Source organism: Stegastes partitus, unplaced genomic scaffold, assembly GCF_000690725.1.
Source record: "Stegastes partitus isolate 25-593 unplaced genomic scaffold, Stegastes_partitus-1.0.2 Scaffold202, whole genome shotgun sequence".
Taxonomy (NCBI): Eukaryota; Metazoa; Chordata; class Actinopteri; family Pomacentridae; genus Stegastes; species Stegastes partitus.
This window is the reverse complement of record NW_007577933.1, coordinates 504,012-527,354: the sequence shown is the minus strand read 5'-3', so window position 1 is coordinate 527,354 and position 23,343 is coordinate 504,012. Positions and strand designations below refer to the sequence as shown.

Here is a 23,343-nt window from a genome sequence, read left to right as displayed (position 1 = left end):
GCCCCGATGAGCAGAAGATAACCACTGATGCATGATTGTCCACTACAGTGGACAGTTACATTTTTACTCAATATTATATGATTTATTTTAATCTAATATTATTTGTACCTGTGTGTTGATTGTACAATAAAAGGTTCAACACATATTCCACAGCTGATCTGATCATTTCCACCACCATCTACAGCTTTGGATTAATGATGCAATATTTAGGAGGAAAAAAAAAATATATAGACAATAATCCTGTGGAAATATACAGAGAAGGAATAGAAGATTATTCCCTGCTGGTCTGGAGTAATTATTGTCAATAATGTGGAAGTGTGAATGGCTGTCGACTGAAGTGGTCACAATGCAGGAAGGGCACAAAGTTTTATACATTCCAGCATCAGGGATGCTCACAGGTGTTTGTCTTTTCTTCTCCAGAAAGCAGAGGCGCTTTATGATGACGTTGGTGTGAGCAGACCTCTGGATGATCCACAGGACAGAAGCACAACATCTTTCCTTCTGCAGGAGTGATGAGGGGAGTTTTGCACTCTGGTGGCAAAAAACCCAAGGCATGGTGTTTTTCAGATTGATCAAAAGCTTAAAAAAAAAAAAAGACACATGATTTTTTTTATTTTTTATGAAGAAATAAGTTTGCATTTATTGGACAAACCAAACATAGGCAAACTCACACATAGTTTAAAGATGGAACATGTCATGGGGTGAAAAATAAATGAAGGGTCTCATTCCAAAATGTGATACATCCATTTGGAAAAAAATACCTGAAAACACAATATTTCTAAAGTGCGTCTCATTCTCAGAAATAGGATTACTTCAGTCAGCAGAATTATATCAACGTCCCCTCCTGGATCTTTTCTTTATTCTATAAACTTATACTATTTCAGAGACATTGTTTCCACATGGTGTACGTAACATTTTGGAACAAAGATCTTCAAATATATATTTATTTATATACTTTATACATTCTTTTCTTGCTGTACATTTAAGTCTCATGCTTTGCTTGAAACTGTGCTGTCAGCATTTATCCTCAATCACAGGACAAAAGACAGAAAAAGAAGAGCATACAGTATTCAGGATCAATGCTGCATAGTTTCAACTTTGGAATATCAAACATTATTTCTTTGTAAACCAACAGAGTGGAACTATCTGTGTGTGGGAGATGAAAAACTGTATGAAATCTGTCAGTTGTCAAAACATGTCTAAAAATACACATCGTTTGTTTTGCCTCGCTGCCAGTTATGGAAGATGCTGCACGTCATGTCCGTTTATCAAGAGCAGGCAAATCGAGGCATTTAGACCAAAGAAATACCACAGTCGAGCAGTTCATATGAACACGTATACTTCCTTAAAAAGCTGTGGAAGTAAACCGCTGGATTGCGTACTAAAGGAGAAAGTCCCAAAATATGAACAGCTGTGACCCATAAAAAGCTGCATGATGCCTGTGAGGACAGTCTGAGCACAAAAATCACTCAAACAAAACCCTGACATTTTGAAACAAAACAAAAAAACAGAAGCAATAAATAACGCAAGGACAAAACAATGAGAAAATCACGTAATTTTTGCACGTACAGAGAAATATGAACATCACACTCCTTTAGAGGAACTGCTGTCCAATTACAAACAAAAGCAAAAGACAAATAAATGTACTGATTCACAGCAATCTTATAACAGGCTTTAAGGATGATACAGATCCACCAATGAAAGGCTAAGACACCATTCTAAACCCAAACAAGCTACCTTACTTCTAACTGTTTACAGTAAGAACACTTAAAATGGTTCATGGGGCCAACTGCATATCATTCCCTTGTAGTAAATTCCATTAAGGCAATTGCAGAAAACATGAAGAGAATTACTTGTATGTAGCCTATAAGGTGCAGCAGAGAAAGCAAGGTGTTAAGGGGGCAGGAAATTCAGAGTTGCAGCTGTTTTAATCAGTGGGTGAAGCCATTAAATCACAAGTTCACTGCCAAAGCAGCTTCAGGAGATGCCAGAAGCAAACACCAGGCTTCTTGGCTGTTGTCAGTTTCACACCAAGACTACGTCCATGCTAAGCCGCTATTTTTTTTTTACAATGCTGTGAAAACTATTAGAGTTTTAGTTAAGATCAGGAAAACGGCTACTTGGTGGTTATCAGATTGCACAATATTTCTGTCTTTAGAGATGGGTCACTGCCAGCTTTGACAGTCATAAATTCATTCTGATGGATTTATGACTGAGCACATGAACAGAGTTATGTAGAGATCAGTGAGGAATCAGGGAGATTCACTCCTTCTGACAGCACCAACAACCAGCATTTTCCTATCTGTATGTAAACACTGTTTTATGAATTATAGTGAACCTTGAACAGGCAGTGTCTCTTTCCTCCCCAGTCAGATGAACAAAGGTGACTGTTTTTTTTGTTCTGTTATTTTTTATTGTATTTTTTTTTATGAGACAAAAATCAACATGTGTGAAGTATCTGGTATGGTTGGAGACACCGAGCCGAGTGATCCTGTGAGTCTCCTGCTCTCTTTTATCACCTATAACGCCATGGCCTTATTTACACCTGTTAAAACGTGACCTATATATGTACTGTGATTAGATCCCAGGGTGCAAATTTGTTGGTTAGTGGACTTGTAAACAAAGAGGGAGCAGATAGGGCAAGAGAACCAGAGCCATGGTTGAGTATCTTTCATTTTTAAATTACCTCAAGTAACAGGAAGACTTAGCTTTTGCTGAGCTTGCTCGAGTTATCAGGAAATGACAGTGATTCCAAGTTCCGACTACATGATCGTGTCTGATAAGATGGTTACGAACTGGTTTCCATTCTGACCCAACATTCCTCTGCACGGTTACATTCATGCATTGCAAGTGTCATGCATGAACATAAACAAGCTTGAGCCCCAGAGAGCTCACAAACAGATGACAGCTCATTTCATACCACAGACTGCGACGGTCAACATTTTAGGCGAATTTTTATGACAAAGTAGCACGTCCCAACTGTAAGCACGAAACAGCACATACTTTGTAACAAATAACCCCAAGGGAGTGTAAAAAGTTTTGTAAGTTTTGCTTTTTCCATGCACGTTTTTTCTGATGTGCTACTTTAAAATGCACATAAAATACAGTCTGATAACTGTATCATATTAGCTGACTGTAGACTCAAAGTCCTGCCAAACTTTAAACTTTGCCAAGAAACAAAACAGACCACACACTGGTCCACAACTAAGGTAACATGCAGGTTTTGACAACTTGCATGATGTCATTTAGGAAGCAGGTACAATGAAACAAACTTCCAGAAACAAGATTGTAAACAATGACATTCAATGCTGTGTGTATATCGTAATGACTATGTAATTAAAAAAAAAAAAAAGAAAAAAGAAAGCTATGGGCCTGTCCATGGATGACAGTTTGAGTTGTCTAGTCCTTTAGCTGATCTTATGTTGGCAGATGAAGTAGGTGATGGCTAATTTCTTTGTTGGGACATCCTGAACTGTGGCATCAGTTGTCATCCACCATGATGCACTATACAGAAACAAAACATGACTGTTGTGACTGACACCTTGTGGGGCTTGATATCATGTAGCCTGAGCACTAAATAATTTTGTAACTCCCAATAACATGTTTTTTTTATACCTATATATGGATCACAGCCTAATTCATGGTTGAATTTTTTTTAAAGATTTCCTGTTCACTTTAAGAAGTCAACAGGAAATATGAGACAAGAGAAGCCAGTTGGAATCAAACAGAAGACGTTGCAGTTATGTGGCATGCACTGTAACTATTTGGCTAGCAAAGTGGTCCTGTAAGTGAGATTTTTAATACAGACAAGCTCATAATTTAGTTGTTCTTACATGCAGTGTAAGACAGCAATATGTTCATGGCTCTAGAAAGTATGGGTCGACCACGCGTCGGCATGGCTGATTATCAGAGTCAGTACTTTGTATTTTCCAGCTCATCAGTGTCATTATCTTTGCAACCGATTTCTGATAACAAATGAGTTTAAAAACGTGCTATGTTGGTTCTGATGCTCTCTGAGTGTAGTCACTCTGTGGTCTCGAGCAATGTTCCACCCACACCTGTGATTGGTTACAAGCCACAACTAAGAGCCTGTCAATACTGAAGGATCTCTTATCGAATCATAAGTAAAGAAACAAAGGCGTTTTAATGATGTTTTGTGTTCCAGTTTGTGATATTTTCAATTTTGACAGCAGGATTTAAAATTTTACAGCTACATTTTTGATATCAGTTATTGGTCTCCTGTGCTAAAATCAGACCTGAAAAAAACATACTGGTTGATATCTAATAGAAAGCTACCCAACAGGTTCTGCTGTGTTGAAAAGGTGGTTAAATGACCATTTTCTGACAACGCAGTTATCTAACCATAGTCAGCATAAATATAGTCTAATGATAACCACTGTAAAGTGTGATTGGCTACAGTGGCATTTAAAAAAAAATGTGATGACTGCAAGATATGGAACAACTCTAGGGAGTGTTAGGTCAGCTCTGGAGTAGGACCAACTGGTCAACAGTAGATAAAGAACCGACAGAAAGGAAAAAGATGGACTGTCACATTGAGCTGACTTAGTGTGGACGATGTAGGAGTAGAAAAAGAAAAGACATTTTTAAATTAGTTCACTCTAAATTCAGTTCATAATTAGACACAATACTAAATCTCCCATTAACCATTTAAGCCAACAAGTAGGAAAGAAACAGAAAGAACACGATGGAATCTTTAAGGAGTCAGTCGTCACTTTAAGCATGCTCTCAATTATTACACCAACCACACAAACATTCAGACTAAATGGTAACCGTATTTACAGCAGCTCATTCAGAGTGGATCACTTACAGTTTGTATCAAATCAAAGAAAATGATAAGCCAACATATTCAGTCACATCAAAGTAGAGCCAATCTGTGGCCACGCCAATCGTCAAATTTTATGTCGCGGCTCACTACAGTACATGTGGGTCTCCCCGCTTTTTCTTATTGTTTGGAATGGAAGTGAGCAGTAGTGCAGATGGGGAGATAATCAGAAGGAACATACAGGTACCAGAGTTCTTGGTTATTTTACCTGGATGCAGTTGGTAGCCTTGCGTATAGTGTATGGCTTGGAGATGCTGCTTTATGCACATACAAGTCAAGGAACCAGGAGGTTTTTCCAACAAGCACGCGCCTCGCTGCTCTGTGGCTCCACTTCCTCATAAAACAGGAGCTCTTATAGTTCTTCGTAATCGCCATCATCTCTTTTGACTGATCCTGCTCCTCCGCCTAGAAAGTCCTCCAGCTCGTCCACTTCTGTTTTCTTGGTCCGGGATTTCTTTTTCTTTTTCTCCTTCTCATCTCCTGCTGCAATTTCTTCCTTTTCCTTTTTCTTGTGTTTGTGTTTCTTCTTACTCTTTTCATCCTCCTGTGTGCAAGAAGATTCAATGCACCGGCATTACTAACCTTCAGACAAATAGTGTTCACTGTGTGTAATATGAACAGCAACGGTTTTACCTCTTTGCTCTTCTTCTTCTTTTTCTTCTTGTCTTTGGAGGAGTGCTTGCTTTCTTTCTCTAAAAGAGGAGCAGAAATGTACAGCAATCTTATGATGGTGCACCTTTCAGCCAATTGAATAGCCCTGCCTCTAAGCTAGTGAGCTGAACAACTGATGAATATTTAGCTAGGTAGCCCATGTAGTTGGCTAAGTCAGCAGCAAACTTTTTTATTCTAGGTTAATAACTGGTGCTTTAGGTGACAGAATAACATTTTTGTGGAATAAGGCTTGGAACTGCTGTTGCAGAAAACATTAGAGACCAGTGTTGCCAATCCATTTCTTGCTGACTCTTTCAAAACCCAGATACTCTTTTTTTTTTCCTCAACAAATTTGCTGATGGAATGAGTAAAACTCGATGCAGAGACTACACGGATACATGACCGGTTTGACAAGCTGGAAAACCACAAATACACAAAACATCCTGCCAAGTCTGATTGAGTGATGGTATAAACTTGTTCCATATCCTGTTTTACTGGATATCCTCTGGTATCAGTGAATCTGCAAATAGGGTATTACCCACTGCAGATATCTGAAAGGCACATCGACAGATATAACACGACTTGCCTTCTTGATCTTCGCTGCTGTCCTTGGCTGCAGCAGGCTCTTCATGGATTCCAAGGCCAAACAGGTCAGTATCATCCTTGAGCTTAAAGGAGATCACAGTGGGCTTCAACGGCTCTGGCACCTTGGCTAACTGCATGTCATCGTCAGAGAGGTCGGACAGAAGCTCATCCCTGACGGGAAACGCATCCTGCTTTGAACAAGGGAGCCAAATGTGAATGCTCACTCAAGAAAAGAAAGCATAAACAAAAACAAAAAAGACTTCAGATGTGGCAGAATACTATAACAGAAATGTATGTCATATCTCTTTATTAGTACGAGTCAATATGTCGGTACTGTGTCTGCTTTGTATTATGTGGATTTGACTGAATAACTAAATGGTGCCTGACTCAAAGTCAACTGCTTTACCTTTGCTATTTTTGGTGTGTCTGATGCTTCAGACTCAAAATCGGGGTCATCCATGACAAAAGACAGCATCTGCTGGGCTACAGGAGCCTCAGGGTCAGTGTCAGAGTCTTCAGCTTTGGGTGTGTTTCCCTTCTTCTTGCCTTGGAGTCTGGCTGGCTGCTCTGAAGCTGGAGTCAAAGTGAGGGAGATGGGTGCTGTGGTCTGGTCTCTGGTTTCTGGAGCTTTAGATGTCACCTTTGGTTTCGTGATGTGGATCACGGGTCTGTAACAGGATGATATGTAACAGTTTATACTTAAAATATAAATATTTTACTACTTAAAATATATAGATTTTTCTATATATACTGTATACATTTGTACTTGTCTTGTCATGTTGTTCAGTTGTAAACTTTAAGTGCAAATTCACAATTCTTATCTAGCTTGTCTTTTTCTGTAGAAGCAGTGAGGAGTTCTTATCTGATCATCACAGGAACCTTCGCAATCGTCAGTGGTTACTTGTACTTTACACCACAGCACTTTATGTGGCAGATCTAAATGATTCACAGTTCAGCACTTGTATTTTCAATCCATGAAGGTTGACAGTAATTTCTGATTTGCAATTTGCATAACATGGGCAAAATCAAATCACAAATAAAAGAAAGCAATAGAAGAGATACCGCAAAATGGAATTTACTATACAACTGAGACAAAAATAGGATGTAGCGAATTCTCTGCAAAAAGATTCAGTTTCATTTTTAGTGTGGTAGGCTGCAGTCCAGCACTTCTTGCTGTGGTTTCCCAAAGGTGACGGAAACTGTAATATGCAGAAAGTGGAGGAGGGAAAGAACGCCGACTAAGATTATTGGCCAATGACAGGCTTATTCCAGCAACCTATATCCAGTGAGTCAGCCATGAAATCAGTGACGCTGACAGAGGAGCAGGCTGGTGTTGTGGGTTTAAAGGTCAATTATATAAATGTAATGTAAAAGTTCTCAAGAATAGAATTTTCCATAGACAAAAATGAAACAGGTCTTCAGAGTCATGATCCTGCTCAACACCACTGATTAAAAGTCAACACACTGATGAGAACTATCACTAATATAAAACACTAATATAAAACATCTGAAATATTTGCACCAGTGTCTGGTACATTTTTAAGAACATGATTTTCAGATGTACTGACAACTGATGACAGATTTCTGATCTTGTTTTCATTTAGACCTGGAATGAGCTCGATCATCAGTAATGATGCTGGATATAGTGATGGATATCTGTAAGGAAAGTAGCTTTCAAGGGACAATTCATTATGACTCTAGTTTTGCAGCCTGAGACTGTGTTTGACATTTACTCTTAGATGTATTTACAGTGACAAATAATTTAATTTCTGCTCAAACTGTGTCCATTGTTTGTTGTATACATGCATATTTATAAGTCATTAATGTGTTTTTTATAGGTTCAAAAACACAATAGAAATTGTACAAATGAATGTTATTTATGTTTAACTGTTAAAAATGTTAAACTAAGCTGTTACTTATTTGGACTGAATGACTTCAGACTTCTGTCTTCAACAGATAGATAAAACAGCAATGCTACGTATCCTATATCTGATAAGGGATATATTACATAGGTATACAACCTGAAAAAAAAGAAAAGACTTACGTTTTCAGCTCCTGTTCACTGTCCAGGTCTTGGTCCTGTGTAACTGTGGGGGCTGCCGGTACTCCCTCCTCCTCATCACTGGTAAGAGTAATATCTTTACTGTGGGGCAGAGTCTTAGCCTGGGGGAGGCTGGGCTCAGTGTCATCAGGATCAAGCTCATCCTGGAAACCGGACACCATAGGGTTTCCTCTGCTTTCGCCATCACTGCAATACAGAAACAATGTCTTTTTACCTTAGCTTGTGAAGAAAGGGTTTACTACTGTGGACTAGACTAAAACCAGAACTTTCGTGCATCTAATGCACATAAGTGTGATATCTAATGTACATTTTCAAATGCACAGAAATGTGATAAGATTATGCATTATGTCAGATCAAAACCAGTTTAAATTTTAAGTAAAATATGTTTCATTCATATAAAGAATACAACAAATTAAGCTTTGTTTCTAATGTACATTTGAGCTTATATCAAAGTTCATTAAAAAAAAAACAAAAAAAAACACAACAACTGTTGGAAATCAACAAATGTGTTGTCCAAAAGTATTACCAAGCTAACTCAGAGGCATGAAGAAACACCTCACCTGTCGCTGTCCATAGCTGTAGCGGGTGCAGGTTGGGGCACTTTGCTCTTCGAGGGAAGGCTGTCCTCTAGAAAACTCCTGTCCAGTCTTTCATCTGGCACAAAATCATCCACACTCTGCACCTTAGCTGGACACATTTGTGCCGGAGGGTCCTCTGCAGAAAACATGGAGACAAATTTATGAGTGACAATCAGTTTATTTAATTTAAATCAAATTTTACTGCCAAAAAGGTCCGATCGCAGCACTGCCATGTGCTTGCCTTGTTAATAACAGAAAAACTCCAATAAAACCTGTGAAATCACATGACATTCCAACACCAGCCATTCCTTTGAGCCACTGGAAAGCTCTGCATTTCTCAACCTCTAAGTCTTGAATCTTGTGACTACTTACTATGCTGTGCTTCATGGACTCGAAGCTCACCATATGATCAGGCTTATTTATGAAATGCTCAGTCTCCTTGCTAGTTTCCTGATATAATCAGGATTTATAGGCTACCATTTTTTTTCCAGTTTTGCTATGGCTGGCTTTGTGTGTGTTTTTATAATATTATAAATAATAATATATTAGTATTATATATATATAAATAAAACATTTTAAAAGCTCATTAACAATAACTTTGTACTTCTCAGTAATGTAGTACAGTGTTAACAATGTCCGCTCTCATTCCAGCAACTCAATTCATTTTCTAATTACTTCAAAAAAACTGACATTTAGATAGATAGAAATGTGCAACGACGAGTCTCATAATAGCTTGAATTAATGCATACTCGTCAACAACAAAAGTGTTTGGTTGGGGGCAGCTCCTGATTAAACAATTATGCACTCCACATGATGTGTGTCTAGGTGAAATGTTAAAATTGCCCAACATCAACCATTAATTCATTGCAACATCAACGTGGACAGACAGCTCGCAATGTCTTTGTGCTGTTTGATCGCATGTTTAAAGTAGTGGCCATGCAACAATAAGGTTGTGGCCACCACTTAATTATCCTAGTCCTTACTAGCTTGTGGCCGCACAGTTATGGTTTTCCCTCCATTGCCACCGGGGGGATCCAAATGTATATAATATATAAAGCGTTGAATATTCAGAATGTCATTCATGCAGCTGACATCAGTGAAAGCGGAAAAGAAAGAGAGGGAAACTGATGCTCTGGTAATTACTGTAGTTGTACAAGTTTTATTTATTTATTTTTTAAATCTCCTTTATAAAACACAGCAAGAGGAAATAACATTTTTAGGGACAGATATGAAGTCATGGCTAATTCACAGGGTTTTGTAATTTATTAATTAATTTTGCCATCATTAAATATTGACAAGAGGGAGGGATGGAAGATTAAGGGGCAGAACACAATAAACCTAATCCGGTTTACAAGATGTTCACATGATATCTCTATTTAACTTTGCATTGAGGCAGCCTTTACAGTTATCTGATGCCATTTATTGAGTTATAGAAGTAACTTGTGCATTTCGACATAAGGCTCACATGTCAAACTGCTGAGGGGCATGATAGGGAGCTTTAGCTTTATTTAAATAAGGATATCAGCTACTGGTTAAAAGATCTCTGTGTTGCCTTTAAAGGTTGGTGAAAATTCTTATGATTTCCAACAGCTAATAATCCTGGCGGTGTTATGTTTATCGGTAATAGAATACCCCTTGACAACTGGTTTAACTAATTTTGCTACAGATAAGAGCTGAATTAGCTGAATTATATAAATATTTGGATGAACAAAAGGGTGATAAACAAAGTCCAACCACTTTGTTCATCAGGCCTTTGTCATAATGAAATATTTCATCGGTATTTTGCTTGAAGCTGACCTCAGTGAACTTAAAATTCACCTCTATCTATAAAACCATATTATCTACTGTCAGTTAGTCTCGCCTGCAGGTCACTTATCAACTGCTATCTAGAATATGCAAGACTGGAAAATGACGTACACAACCAGTTATTGCTAAACTGACTGTTGACTAACAGATACATTGCACCGATGTATTTTTTTTTCCAAGAGCAAAAAGAAGAGCACCTTGCTAACTTTTTAATCACAACAACTGCACAGATCTTTGGTCTGCACAGGTCTCTGGTCAAGCATACAGACACAGGTTTGTGATGCTTGTGAGGCTGCTTGCTGGCAATGTCTGGCTCAAATCCTGCACACAGTCTTGTGTTTACCTTACAGGTGACTTTCTTATGCTCACTTGTCCTAAATACAAACTCAAGTGTCAGACTGCAATGGCAACCCCTTGATGGACAAGAGCTTAATTAAGGAGACATTAAAATCTGTGAATAAGCTCACACAACAGCAGAGATGATGTTGCCCTCTGCTGTTTAAATAATGTGTAGAAGGGACTCACCTGTTGCAGAAGCAGTAGCTTCAGTAGCAGGAGATGAGCCAAACCAGCGGGAGATGAAGCTGCGTTTCTGGGGTCCTGACGCTCCAGATGCAGCTGATGACTGGAGGTGTTCGGGTGACTGGGCTGGTGGCTTTATCTCAGCAGTAGGCGAAGCTGCCCCGCCAACTGCTGCTGTGGGAGGTGGTGGGGAGGAGGCGGACACTGATGGTGACTGTGGAAGTGCCTGGGAGGGCATGGGGGGCTGTGGGGTGCTGGGGCTGGAGCTGCCCGTGGAGGCTCCACTGGGAGGGACGATGGGGGACTGGGAGCCTGAGGAGGGACTTTGACCATTGGCTGGACCAGGAGAGCCATAGCCCTTACTGCGAGACTCCAAGTTCTCCAGGAAACTGGAGAAACACAAAAGGACTGTTAATAACTTGTGGTTCACCTGCAATAATATCTGAGGCTAGCAACACAGTGCAGTACAGTAGAGCACCAGTGCTGCTCTTGATTCAGTAAATGTCAAAATATATATTTTAATTGTCAGGAAGATGTTCTGATGTAGTCCTGTGCTGTATGTGGACTTAAAAACCTGACTGCAATATAAAGAAATCAGCAATAAATAAACTGCGTGGAAGCTGTATTTATTGGTTAAACTATCTTGCAACAAATGGGGATGTTGTACTTCTTAAAATGTTGACATTACCTTTAAACCCTACCACCATCACATGTCTGGAATATACTGGAAAAAAAAACAACTGAGAGACAAGAAGAGTATTTTATACTCACAAATTCTTGCAAAAAAAGAAAAACTTCGTCGAAGGAAATGGATCCAAACATTTCATAAATCTGTGTAAAATTCAACAGCTGGATGGTAGAAGTAGAGCTACAGAGTGGTGTGTCCTCAGCATCAGCAGTGCTGAACTCCATCATGGACATGACTGCAACAACTGCTGCACATGAAAACGTACCAGCAGCACACACTATTCTATGTGGTGTGCAGCAGAAACGTGTAAGAGAAATCTTTCATGGGTGTCTCTTTAGAGGCCCTGTACCACAGCATGCACACAGAGAGAAGAAATAAAAGCAGAAAGTACATTTCATAGTTCTGATCTTCAGTCTCCTGCTGGACAGACAGCTCCTCCAGGGTGGCATCCATGTCCAGCTGGTTGGTCTCCAGCTGCCTCAGGAGAGTCTCTCTCTGTGCAAACACAGATACACAGCTGACAGAAAAAAAACTGGGCACAAGCAGAAATAATACAGGCACTCATTGTGTGATTTAAATAAATACACACTGATAATTGAATAGCGATTATGTACGTAAAACAGCATAGTGGGGAAAACTTAAAACAGAAATTTAAAAAAATATATAATAATGATACAAATGACAATAAAAAGTAACCTGTAGCTGAAGGAAGGGGATGTTGAAAAACCTGTGCAGATATTTCAAGCCAAACCCATTCTTCATAGAGGACTCAGCATAGTGGATGTAAGATGATCCCATTGGTCTGTAAAAGACAAGTGTTAGTAGTTAACTCAAGCTCCAAGTACATACTGAATAAAAGTTACCGCATGTCAATATGTACCGCATATATTCTGTGTCCACCAGCTTGTCGTTAGTTCTGTCTGTCTGCTGGTTGGTGCGAGATAGGTAGTGTAGAGTGGGGGTTTTTTGTTAAAAACCTGCTGTCTGTTTGTGCGGACACTTAGGTTGATTAGAGCTGAGCTTGTGGGCAGTAAATCATTAAAATATTAACACCTACGTTTTACACAGAGCCTACCAGGTTAAATACGAGGCGCAGGACTCTATATTGCACTGAAAAACTGATCCCACACTGACTAAAAATGTGATAGGAATTAAAAAAAAAAAAAAAAAACACACACCCAGAAACTGGTAGGATTTAGAGGGACAAGACTCCTGGAGTGGTCATTTTTCAAGGAGCAAGGACTTCAGGCCTTATATCAGTTTGAGGTACATTTTTTATTTATTCATTTTTTTTTACAAAAAATGTAGATCAGAAAGACCCAACATGAAGAGGACAAATCCAGTAATTTCACTGAAGTAATTTATAGAAGTAAGTTATTGAGCACCTCAACAAAGATCACAAGGAGTGTGACCGTCCTCAATCTCTTTTTTTGTGCTAGTTTTGAATAAAAGTGTTTCCTCTTCTTCACCATCACTTAACTTGCTCACAGTGAGTCTCACTTATTTTGTTCCTTTTTCTGTTCACTTCCTCCTTATTTATGCTACTTTTTCATTTCTCACACTTACCAGATATTTATTTCTGCACATAACATATGGTGCAATACAGTTTTGTCATTAGCTGATGCAGCCTAGAGGAAAAATTAGGAGGATGTGGTGGAATTGTCATGTATGACTGAAAGGTAGCTATGCAACTTTAATGTTTATTGACATGACCATTTTAAAATTCAAAGTCCAAAGTGGTTCTTTAGCTGATATCTACCTGTTCAGCCCAGCAATCAGGTCTCTGATATCATCAGGAAGGATGACGCGATGCTCGCCCATGTCCCTGTGGTTTCCCAACACACACACTGGTACGTGGGTGGGTACTTTGGGCAGTTCCCTCAGGATGTAGTTAAATGTCCTGCAATTGACAGAATCAAAATGTAAAAACACTTTTGAGTACATGTTTAAAAATGTGAAAAAATCTACAAGGGTGGATGATGACGTGCATCTACTCTCATATGCTGCTTCTATTTACATCGAAACACTACGATTCACTTGGCAGTCACTGCACTCTGTGACTTGACTGAAACTAACATTGTAGAGTGTGACAGTTTATTAGAGCCACTCTTTAGGCTGTTTTCCAATAATTTAACCTTCCTCTACTGTCAGTGGCACTCATTGTTGCTACGATACAATCAATCTTCACTTTAAAAGGCACAGAAAACTAAAGGAGACGGAGAGTTTCCAGTTCGAGGCCCAGAGATCAACTATCTGCCTAAAGAAAAAAAAAAAGCTGGCTGAGTCAGTGACCTCTTTTAAGTCTCTTCTTAAAACACACTTTTATTGGAGAGCCTTTCCTGATTTTACTTAAGTTTTATTTCTTTGAACTTTATCAGTTCTTTTGAAAATTATATTAATCTGTATTGTTTCTATGCACTGAATTGTGTTTGTCTGTCCTGTTTTAAATCCTGATGATTTTATGACTTGACTGTATTATTTTGCTGTCATTGTGACATGCTTTGGAACTTTGACTTTGAAAAGCAGTCTGTAACTTCAGATTATTATTGACATTATTATTATTATGAAAGATAAAACTTGAAAACTGGAAAGAACTTAGTACAAAAGTGGAACACTGCAGTTTTTGGCAAATCCTGCTCAAACAGGAGAAAATGGTGCATTAATAGGGACTACTGGCAGAATAATTAGGGTCTGAGCACTCAAAGAGGGTGCGAAGACCCTATTGGAACTGCTAGGGTTTATTATTATTCGTCACAAAGAAATGCGTTTTTGAGGTACTCAACGTACTCACACACGCACCAAACTCACCACAGAAATCAGACCCGGCAAAAAATTTTTAGAATTAGGGGGAAATATGCACCTCAATAGCAAAATGGCTCAACAGCGCCCCCTACAAAATTACAAAAAAAAGGCCCCTGAACACACTTTCACGTACAGCCACGAAATTTGGCACACACGTACACAACTCGAGATGCACAAAAAAACCTCAAGAACACATACCGGAAACTCAACAGGAGGTCGGCCATTTTGAAAAAAATGGCAGCTTACCGTTGAAAATCGGCCATTTATGGCCGATTTCAAAATTTAGCTCCTCCTAGGGGGTAAGTCGTACACATTTCAAATTTGGCCAGCACAAACTACACAATGTGGTGATTAAAAGATATCAAAATGCTCCGCAAAAGTCTGAGTTTAGAAATGGCGGCCCGTGCAATATTGATCAATGGCCATTTTGGCCATTTTTTTTTGGTTTTTCCGGGATTCAACGAGTCCCGTCAGAAGGCCGTTTCATCTACACCTACAAGATTCGGTGGGGATGTGTAGCAGTTTGGGAGGCACAAAAAATTATCCGCACCAAGCCCTAAACCCAACAGGAAGTCCGCCATTTTGAAAAAAACGGTCAGAATGTTACGATTTTCGCTCATTTTTGGCCATTTTCAAAATCTATCTCCTCCTAGGGGGTAAGTCGTACACACCTGAAATTTGGCCAGCACAAAATACACGATGTGGTGATTAAAAGTTATTAAAACGCTCCGCAAAAGTCTGACGGCGTCAAAATGGTGGCCCATACAATTTTGCCAAAACGCCATACAATGGGACGTGCTGTGTAACTGGGCTGTATGTGCTCCGATCGGCCTGAAACTTCACACAGGTGCTCCGAGTCACAGCCGCAGTGTGTTAAATACATATGTAAACCGACTGTCTCAGTCGCACTCCCGCGAGAAGCGAGGACCTGACCAATGCCACTTGCGGCTTTAATATTGTTCATATCGTGCTATTGCAAGCAAGAGTGACACCGCTAATATTAATTCAAAGGAAGGTCACACTACCTATCTGCTTGTTGACACTCACATAATGCCATTTCTGGGTCCAAATGCTCCTTCAGATCCCAAAGGCAAACAGACAGTGAGACACCACCGAAAAGGGGCCTTTATTCTTTCAGCTCCTATAGCGTGACATGTAACTATTCTCCCAGGTGGTATAACCAAGAGTAGAGTCCAGGCCTTAATGAAAAAGACAATTTATGAGGTTGAGGTGAGTTGGAAATTAGCAGTGAGCTAGCTGGCTAGCTGGCATGTAAAGATGATAGGTCCTGTTCTGGCTGAAGTATTTCTTTAAAAAATAAAAAATAAAATGTACAGGACTTTCATAACTTTGGAAATGAACTAAGGTGAAAAACTAAATATGTAGATCCAAGTTTGTGTTGTGCTAGTGAAGTCAGGCTAGTTAACATAATGACCTGCCACGCAAAATATAGCTAGGCTTATATAAATACAACACTGGCATTGCCTTTTAGAAGTATTAGGGTGAGGGTGGAATAGTTGTCCATGAAGGTTCATCGTGATTGTCAAATCTGCTCAAACAACCAGAGACAGAGCGCTGCAGCAAGTGGAAAAGGCGAGAGCCTCAGCCGACGTGGCAGAGGCCGGGACCCAGAAGCAGTATTATCAGAAGGTCTTAACAAGCAGATAGGTGCATCATGTTTCATGTGATTAAGATGCTTTCCATAAGCACCAGCTGTCAGCATCACAGCCAGCTACACATTTAAGTCCAGGTAGTCACTTTATCATAATGTTTTTATACTAAGTAAATGTTCAGATTAAAAAGGTGCACTTTGATGACTAGCCTCAACTTTAAAACAATGCGAGCACAATAATAGAGAAATGTGCTCATCTGTCTGTATCAGTCCTATCCCCATATGCTCATTACAGCTAAGAGGTTGTGTCCTGCTGAGTCATTTTCAGAGTTTGATAAATACAACAACACATTAGGAGTTGAATTGATTGCACAGAAAAGAGTACATCCTCATTAAATGGGCTTCTCCAGAAAACACCAGTGGCAGCAACTAGACGATTGGGCAGTAAACATTAAAAGTCTAGTGAGAGAGCTGCAGTTACCAGAGAGGCGATGATGGGCTTAATGAATGAATAAATGAATGAACAAATGAATAAATTATCTTTGTTTTCACTTCACTTTTAACAGCAGAAGAAGAGTAGAAGTTGAATTGATTCAACAGATTCACATTTGAATCAAGATGTGATTTGAATCAAGTTCAGTGTTTTGGCATCAGTTAATTTTACAAATAATTTGATGATGTTTATTTTCAATAAATAAGTGCATTATTGTTTTGAGCCAAACAACACACTAACCATCATTGTGACATGACTTGACTAAACAACAACAATTTCCCTGAGGTACCCTACCAAAGGGATCAATAAAGTTCTATCTGATCTATCTTGACAGAAGAGGTGTTAATTAATACATTTTTCAAAAAAGGTCAAACAATTCTGATCAAACAGAAGCAGGTGTGGCTACTTACAGACTGCGTGAGCTTTAACACACATGAATCCTAGATCTCCTTGACATTATTTCACTATATATTTATAAACCGGTAGCCAAACTCATTAAAATAAAGGGGGGATGCTCCATGTCCCTGCAGAAAGCCCTGTAATATTAAAATAAATGTCACTATATTTTCCCTCAGGGTGTCCAAAATGACATGACTAGAATGTATTTGAAGAATTTTGTCTTTGAAGCCGAACAAAATCCACCAATGGAAGCTTTTAGCTTTACAGCCACACGCAGACAGACTGAAATCTAATCTGCCCATGCATATTGTAGCATTAGACTTCACTGATGAGCCAGTGCGAGGACAACAACACAGACAGACGACTCTTACCACTGCTTAGTAATGTCAAACATCATGATGACTCCATTGCAGTTCTTGTACACATCCAAGAATTCTGCATCCAGGGCAACCTCATCTGACTACAACACACAAACATTCTTATTAAGCCACAGACAAAAGTACGACAATACTTTGCAGAACTTAAACATTTCATTATTCATTCCTATACAACCTCTTTGGCCAGTTTAATCACTGACCCACATACTCGAGCAAAGCTTTTTTTTTTTTTTTTCCTGAACACATGACAGTCATGTGATAATTACCTCTTGGGGCTCATTTTCCAGTTTCAAATTGTCTCCACGTCTTTTGCCTTTGCCTGAAAGAGTAAAAAAAAAATCACAAGTTTAGGGGAGCTGAAAAGTGAAGTAACATCACAGTCTACAGCTTAGTTTATTGCTTTACGTTAGTTTATGATGAGTAAAGCAAGCAGAGCAGCACAACTGCTTTTCTTATGGAAAAGCATCTTGCAGCCTACTTTAACAAACACTGCCCTTTAAGTACACACTGCTGGCATTAAGTCACAGCTCACACAGTGCAGATGATCAGGCAGAAAAACAGCCAAACTTTGAGATGTAGCCACACAGCAACCCTGAGAATATTGACATTCATATAGGAGTGGAAGGAGGCGGGGCAAATCCACAGCAAACAGGCGAGTTAAGTTTCTACACACTATAGTAGCGCTCACCTACACCTTCAGGAAGAGGATATTTTTGGCCTGAGATGAGTGTAAGAGAGGTGCAAAAAAGACAACATCAACACTGAGGACAGAAAAACAAACAAGGAACCGAACAAGCGCCTATTTGATATCTTAAGATACTGCAGTAGGAAGACAGGAAAAATGTCTCATAGCAATGTCAGCCTCAGTAGAAAGTTTTTGACTGGCATGTGTGCAAATACTCACCTTTGTCCACCACATCCCACACCTCTACCTTCACCACATCATCAGTAGCTAAGACAAACACAGAGGGTGGATTCATTATTCATGCTTTTGGGACACAGAGGAGAGGAATTCAAATGTACAGGCTGTTAAATGACTAATATGGATCTAGTAACTAAAACACCATGTGATATTTAGGGCTGCACGATATATCATTTCCGGACTGACATCATGATGCGGGCGTGCCCAATAGTCACATTTCAGGTGGTGTAATGTGAAGTAAGGCTAATTAACTTATACACATAATGTTCTAACTTTTTTTTGCTACTTAAAACAAAACACAAACTTCCATGGTTCTCATTTTCCATGACTAATCTAAAGGAGAAGCCTGTCTGATAGAACATCATTTACTCTGATTTAAAAGTTCCTGGATACAATGAATTTAAAAAAATAAAACAATTTTAATTATACAATATTGAGTTAAATGCAGGCTTTGCATGTCCACAACAAAATGAGCAAGGAGCAGGAGAGAAACGGCTGCATTAAGAAACGCAACATCAGTTGAAAAACATATCGGTGACAGAAAGGCTGATATCGATCAAAAACAGGTACTGTGTCTGCAGTGTCTTGCGATTGTTCTGATTACATGAATAATTTCTTTGACCATTAATTCAGCAACATCTGTATGACTATTGCAAACACAGATCTGAATAGTATACAGAGCAAAAAACTATTTCAGAAGCCTTTGCAAGTGTTACAGCATACAGGAAAGGTTCCAAACAGCTGAGACAAATCATAGACGTGATAGCTTTCACCTCACCAAAGACATGATATTAATCAACACAGTTACAACAGAGGGTTTTCAAAAAATGATTTGGTCACTTGACAAATGGTATGTAATACCATCACACACTCAAGTCATTACAGAGATGTGGAATATTATGCAGCTACAACAGACTTGTGGTCTGGCTGGACAACAAAGTCCTACATAAGTCTTACTGCTACTTTATTAATAAGGACTAACAACTGCAAAGCAACTGTTTCCAAACGAAGTACTGGCAACTTGGGGCCTCGATGAGAGACATCAAGTCTGTATAACAACACATAATGTGTGCTGTCCTGAACATGTGGATCAGACAACAGTGCTTTGATCACAGACTGCATCATGCATTTAGTAGGTTATACACATGCTTACCTAACATGACACACTTACTAACCTGTTTTTTAACATCACAATATATATATATATATATAAAGTAGAAAAACAAAATATAGCAATGTCAGTTTTTTCCAATATCGTGCAGCCTTAGGAGGAGAGGTAGAAAAAGCTTTGCTAAGTATGAAGCTACTCACACAAATACTGGACACCTACTCTAAAAATCAGTTAGCTGCAGCTAAATCTAACAGTTTTTTTTTTTCTTTTACCTTGATATGGAGCCACTGAAATAAATCATGAGGCACAAACAGCAGATGTCAAATATTCACCAAAACAGAAACAGGAGATGAAATGAGTTGTAATGGTCAGAGGTGACATGGCTTACTTTTGTAATTCCAATGGATGCTTGTGGCCTGGATCTCCTGAGTGGGTATGTACTCCTCCACAAACTTCTTGCCCTGCAGTCGATGCCATAAAGTACTCTTTCCAGTGTTCCTGTCGCCTCGGATGACTATTTTCACTTGAGTGAGCAAGAAATTCAGGTCATCAAAAAACAGAAGCAGCAACATTTGACATGTTCAAATGAGACAGGCATATGTGACTGCAGACGACGGCTCACTTGATTGGCTAGATTACTTACTGTTATACTGGACCCCTTTGGCAAAGCGTCTCTGCAAACTTTGGTTCATCGACTGCAGGCCAGCGGGAATGTTCTTGTCCCTGAGCTGTCCTGGCTCAGATCCCACCAGTTTCTTCAGCGCTGAAAACATGGTGATGAGGCTTCAAGAGCTCTTACAGGGACACGTGGTAACAGAGTGAAAATCCGCCCGATGATTCCTAACACGATAACTTAAGGAAAAGTGTAACAGTGTAGTCTGATGGTTGAGAAAGTTAAGGGTCCATGCTTAGGAGAAAATATGATGACAAATGACTTGATATTGACTCTTAATTTAGCTCCCCTTAAATCTGACTAGATGTTCTTCCTTGCCTGTCAGAGGTGGAGGTAACTACCATGTTGTTTTGAGCAGCATCTGTAAACAAAAACATAAAATAAATGAATAAATAAATCAGAGAGCAGTTGGGTTTTAAAAGTAATGTCATTTTTAGGTGTAGGTTCAGTAAAAAATAACAGGCATAACAGGTTTTTCACATACATAATCTCATACATCTCATGCTGTCGTTACAAGATGCACTGGAAGAGTGCAACCCAGTCTTTAAAGGAAATAACCTCAAACATCAAATAACTTCACTTAATAAATATCAAGAAGCACAGACAACTGTTACCAAGTCCATTAGGACAGAGGGGAATACCTGATGATAATTTAAAACAAATTATTTGCAGAAGTATCAAAGACTCTTTAAACCCTCAGGGTGAAACGATATACCATCTGCAGCACACCATTTTTATCCTGTTTCCTAAACCTTCTGTTTTTCTGACCCAAAAGTGATAGTAGCCAGAAAAGACACATTTTTACGACACTATATTGGTTGTCATTACAGCTTAATATAATTAAAGTGGCAAATGATTAGTTGATTATTTGACAGATATCAATCAGCAACAAATCTAGTGATTAAATAATCCATGAAGTATTTATTTTTTTATTTTTGCATAGATTCACTCAGAGTTTCCATCTTCTTTGATATTTCGGTGAATGTCTTTGGAATTTGGATCCCTGGGTTGACTGATTGATTTGAGACTGGATATGGTCTCCTTTGGCACTGAGAACATTTATGGACATGATATTTTTTGATCACAGAAACCATAATCTGCATCTTAATTGATAATGAAAACAAGTCCTGCACTGCATTTAAAGTTGTAACACAAAACAGTGCGTTTCAATGTTTTATGTGTTCAAAGTATTGTAGGCGATGTGTTGCATCTCTATATGCTACAAGAAATTAGTTGAAATTAGTTATATGATACTGTGTTTGGGACAGAAACACTGAAAAGGGAAAAAGGAAACAAAAATACTACCCATATTCTTACAGGGAACTGTGCCAACAGGTGAATTATGTAGCAGTCTAGTCATTTAGTGCAGTTTATGGCATTTCACTTAAAAACAGAGTTATTATATAAAGTATGTAACAGAAATGAGTTCACAGCTATGCAGTATCACTTAAGGTAAACAGAAATGTGTCAACTGATTTCCACTGACAACCCATGTGTAAAGTCTGCAGCACTTGTGTATCTGTTTTTGAATCAGAAGTGCATTGCCCATGGTTGGACTATGGCTCTTTCGGTTCCTCCTGATCACTGCTACAACTGCGTTTTAACTGACTTTTAGTCAGTCACTGATCTTCCTTTTTTTTTTTTTTTTAATTTTCTCAGGAAAATGTGCAGCCATGATGCTGGCATGTATATAGACACAGCCCATAGGTCTAAAAGTGATCAAGTTCTGGTTTATGCGGGTCATTATTTAACCATGTTAGTGCAGTTAGGCTGACTGAAAATCCCAGTTGTACTCAATTTTGTCTCAGTGATCACAAGTTCTCTATCATGTCAGTAATCACAAGTATATTCACTTTTTTGCATTGAACTTCTACTTTGGGGCCTGTGTTTTTAATGTAATCTTTGTAAAGTACCGGTATTTGTATTTGCTTGATGATAAGAGGAAGAACACTACTTAGCAACTTGGAAATATTGCAGTTATTGAGAGCTTATACCCGTTTGAATCTTTTGACATTTAAGATATAGTGCACAACAGTGCACTCACTTCTGTTGTATACTTAAAATGATTCCTAATTTGAGAACACCATTTGTTTTTAAACCAACACTGTCATGTAAACCTGTGAAATGTTGGCAAGTTATTAACACATGGAGACATATAGATAATGTTGTTTTCATATAGATGGGTACAGCATTCTCTAATTTTTTATTTTTTTTTAATGTCAGATGCTTAGCTCTGACTCATATGTAATAGGAACACATGAGGGGCGCAAGCATCTAATGATGATGTGATCAGGTGACTCTTTATGCAGCAGGTACTGACAAAGAATAAATAACTGGCTCATAGATTTATAAGTCAAATAATAGAGGCAGATAAGTGATACATAAAAGAAAAGTTTCCAGTTGTGTACCAGCGCATGACCACGACCACGTCCCTGTAAAACCCTAATGGAGCTGTCAGTGTCCCGGAGGCATTACATTATTCACAATCAGGATCAGCTTCGGGGTTTGTTTCCAGTTGACATTATCACTGCAGTGTGCGTGTCTGTTAATCTTAAGCAGAGAATACCTCAAATTCAAAACCGATTTGATCAGTACTGCATTAATAACACAGTAAATGAATGGTTTTGGGGTGAATTCCCTCTTTACCATCAGCCAGCTAGCATTAGCTTTCCATGCTGTTCGCTCGGTTTACAGAGGGTTTTATCGAATATTTGAGTTAAAGCCATTAAAAATACGAAAGCCAAATAATATAAAGGGTGTGTGAAGGTCGACAGGCTTCAAATGGTGATGAGGCAGCCTGGTTTGTTACCTAACGTCACCCTAGCTAAAAGGTAACGCTATCCTCTGGCTCTGCTTTAGCTAGCTATCCAGACGATATTAGCTTAGCGTCCCTCCTCTGCTCTTAGAGACGTTACACGCCGCTCGTCTGGATGACTTCTTCATGGTGCCGTCCGCTGAAAATACTCACGGTTATTTAGTGAGATAAGAAGCAGCAGTCCTGACATCTTCTCCTCAAAACATCTGTCAGACCTCCATCTCCACACAGATATAGCAGCGACATTCCTTTGCAAAGAAAGCAGCTGCGCCGACCTGCCGTAAAGCCGAACACAACGCCGTACACCGTCCGGTAAACGTGTTCACAATAAAGCTGATATTTCGCAAATTAAATAGTGCGGTACGGACGTGCAAATATTTTCGAGATTTCTTTCAAGTTTTTTT

General features: G+C 39.0%; 1 protein-coding gene across 2 annotated transcripts; it reads right to left on the bottom strand.

The window, feature by feature from the left end:
• Nucleotides 1-612: 612 nt before the first annotated feature.
• rabl6b (RAB, member RAS oncogene family-like 6b) lies at nucleotides 613-23,179 on the bottom strand. Of its 2 annotated transcripts, XM_008280612.1 has the most exons (16): nucleotides 23,093-23,179; nucleotides 20,095-20,485; nucleotides 19,840-19,974; nucleotides 18,323-18,370; nucleotides 18,107-18,136; nucleotides 17,685-17,737; nucleotides 17,413-17,501; nucleotides 13,495-13,635; nucleotides 12,432-12,537; nucleotides 12,127-12,230; nucleotides 11,051-11,436; nucleotides 8,702-8,855; nucleotides 8,124-8,327; nucleotides 6,486-6,747; nucleotides 6,081-6,267; nucleotides 613-5,535 (listed from the first exon to the last, which is right to left on the bottom strand). In XM_008280612.1, the coding sequence occupies exons 2-16, from the start codon at nucleotides 20,222-20,224 to the stop codon at nucleotides 5,249-5,251; spliced, it is 2,316 nt and encodes a 771-aa protein (XP_008278834.1). In that variant the 5' UTR covers nucleotides 20,225-20,485; nucleotides 23,093-23,179; the 3' UTR covers nucleotides 613-5,248. The 2 variants fall into 2 exon arrangements, with proteins under 2 accessions (XP_008278834.1, XP_008278836.1); XM_008280614.1 differs by lacking the exon at nucleotides 18,107-18,136.
• Between the last annotated feature and the right edge of the window lie 164 nt (nucleotides 23,180-23,343).

What these genes read in the sequence shown, in the direction of transcription:
- rabl6b (XM_008280612.1), bottom strand. Translation starts at nt 20,224, where the DNA reads ATGTTTTCAGCGCTGAAGAAACTGGTGGGATCTGAGCCAGGACAGCTC. An exon ending in CATCCATTGGAATTACAAAA is followed by an intron (nt 18,371 to 19,839) that starts GTAAGCCATGTC and finishes TGTTTGTCTTAG; the next exon opens with CTACTGATGATGTGGTGAAG. An exon ending in TGGAAAATGAGCCCCAAGAG is followed by an intron (nt 17,502 to 17,684) that starts GTAATTATCACA and finishes TGTGTGTTGTAG; the next exon opens with TCAGATGAGGTTGCCCTGGA.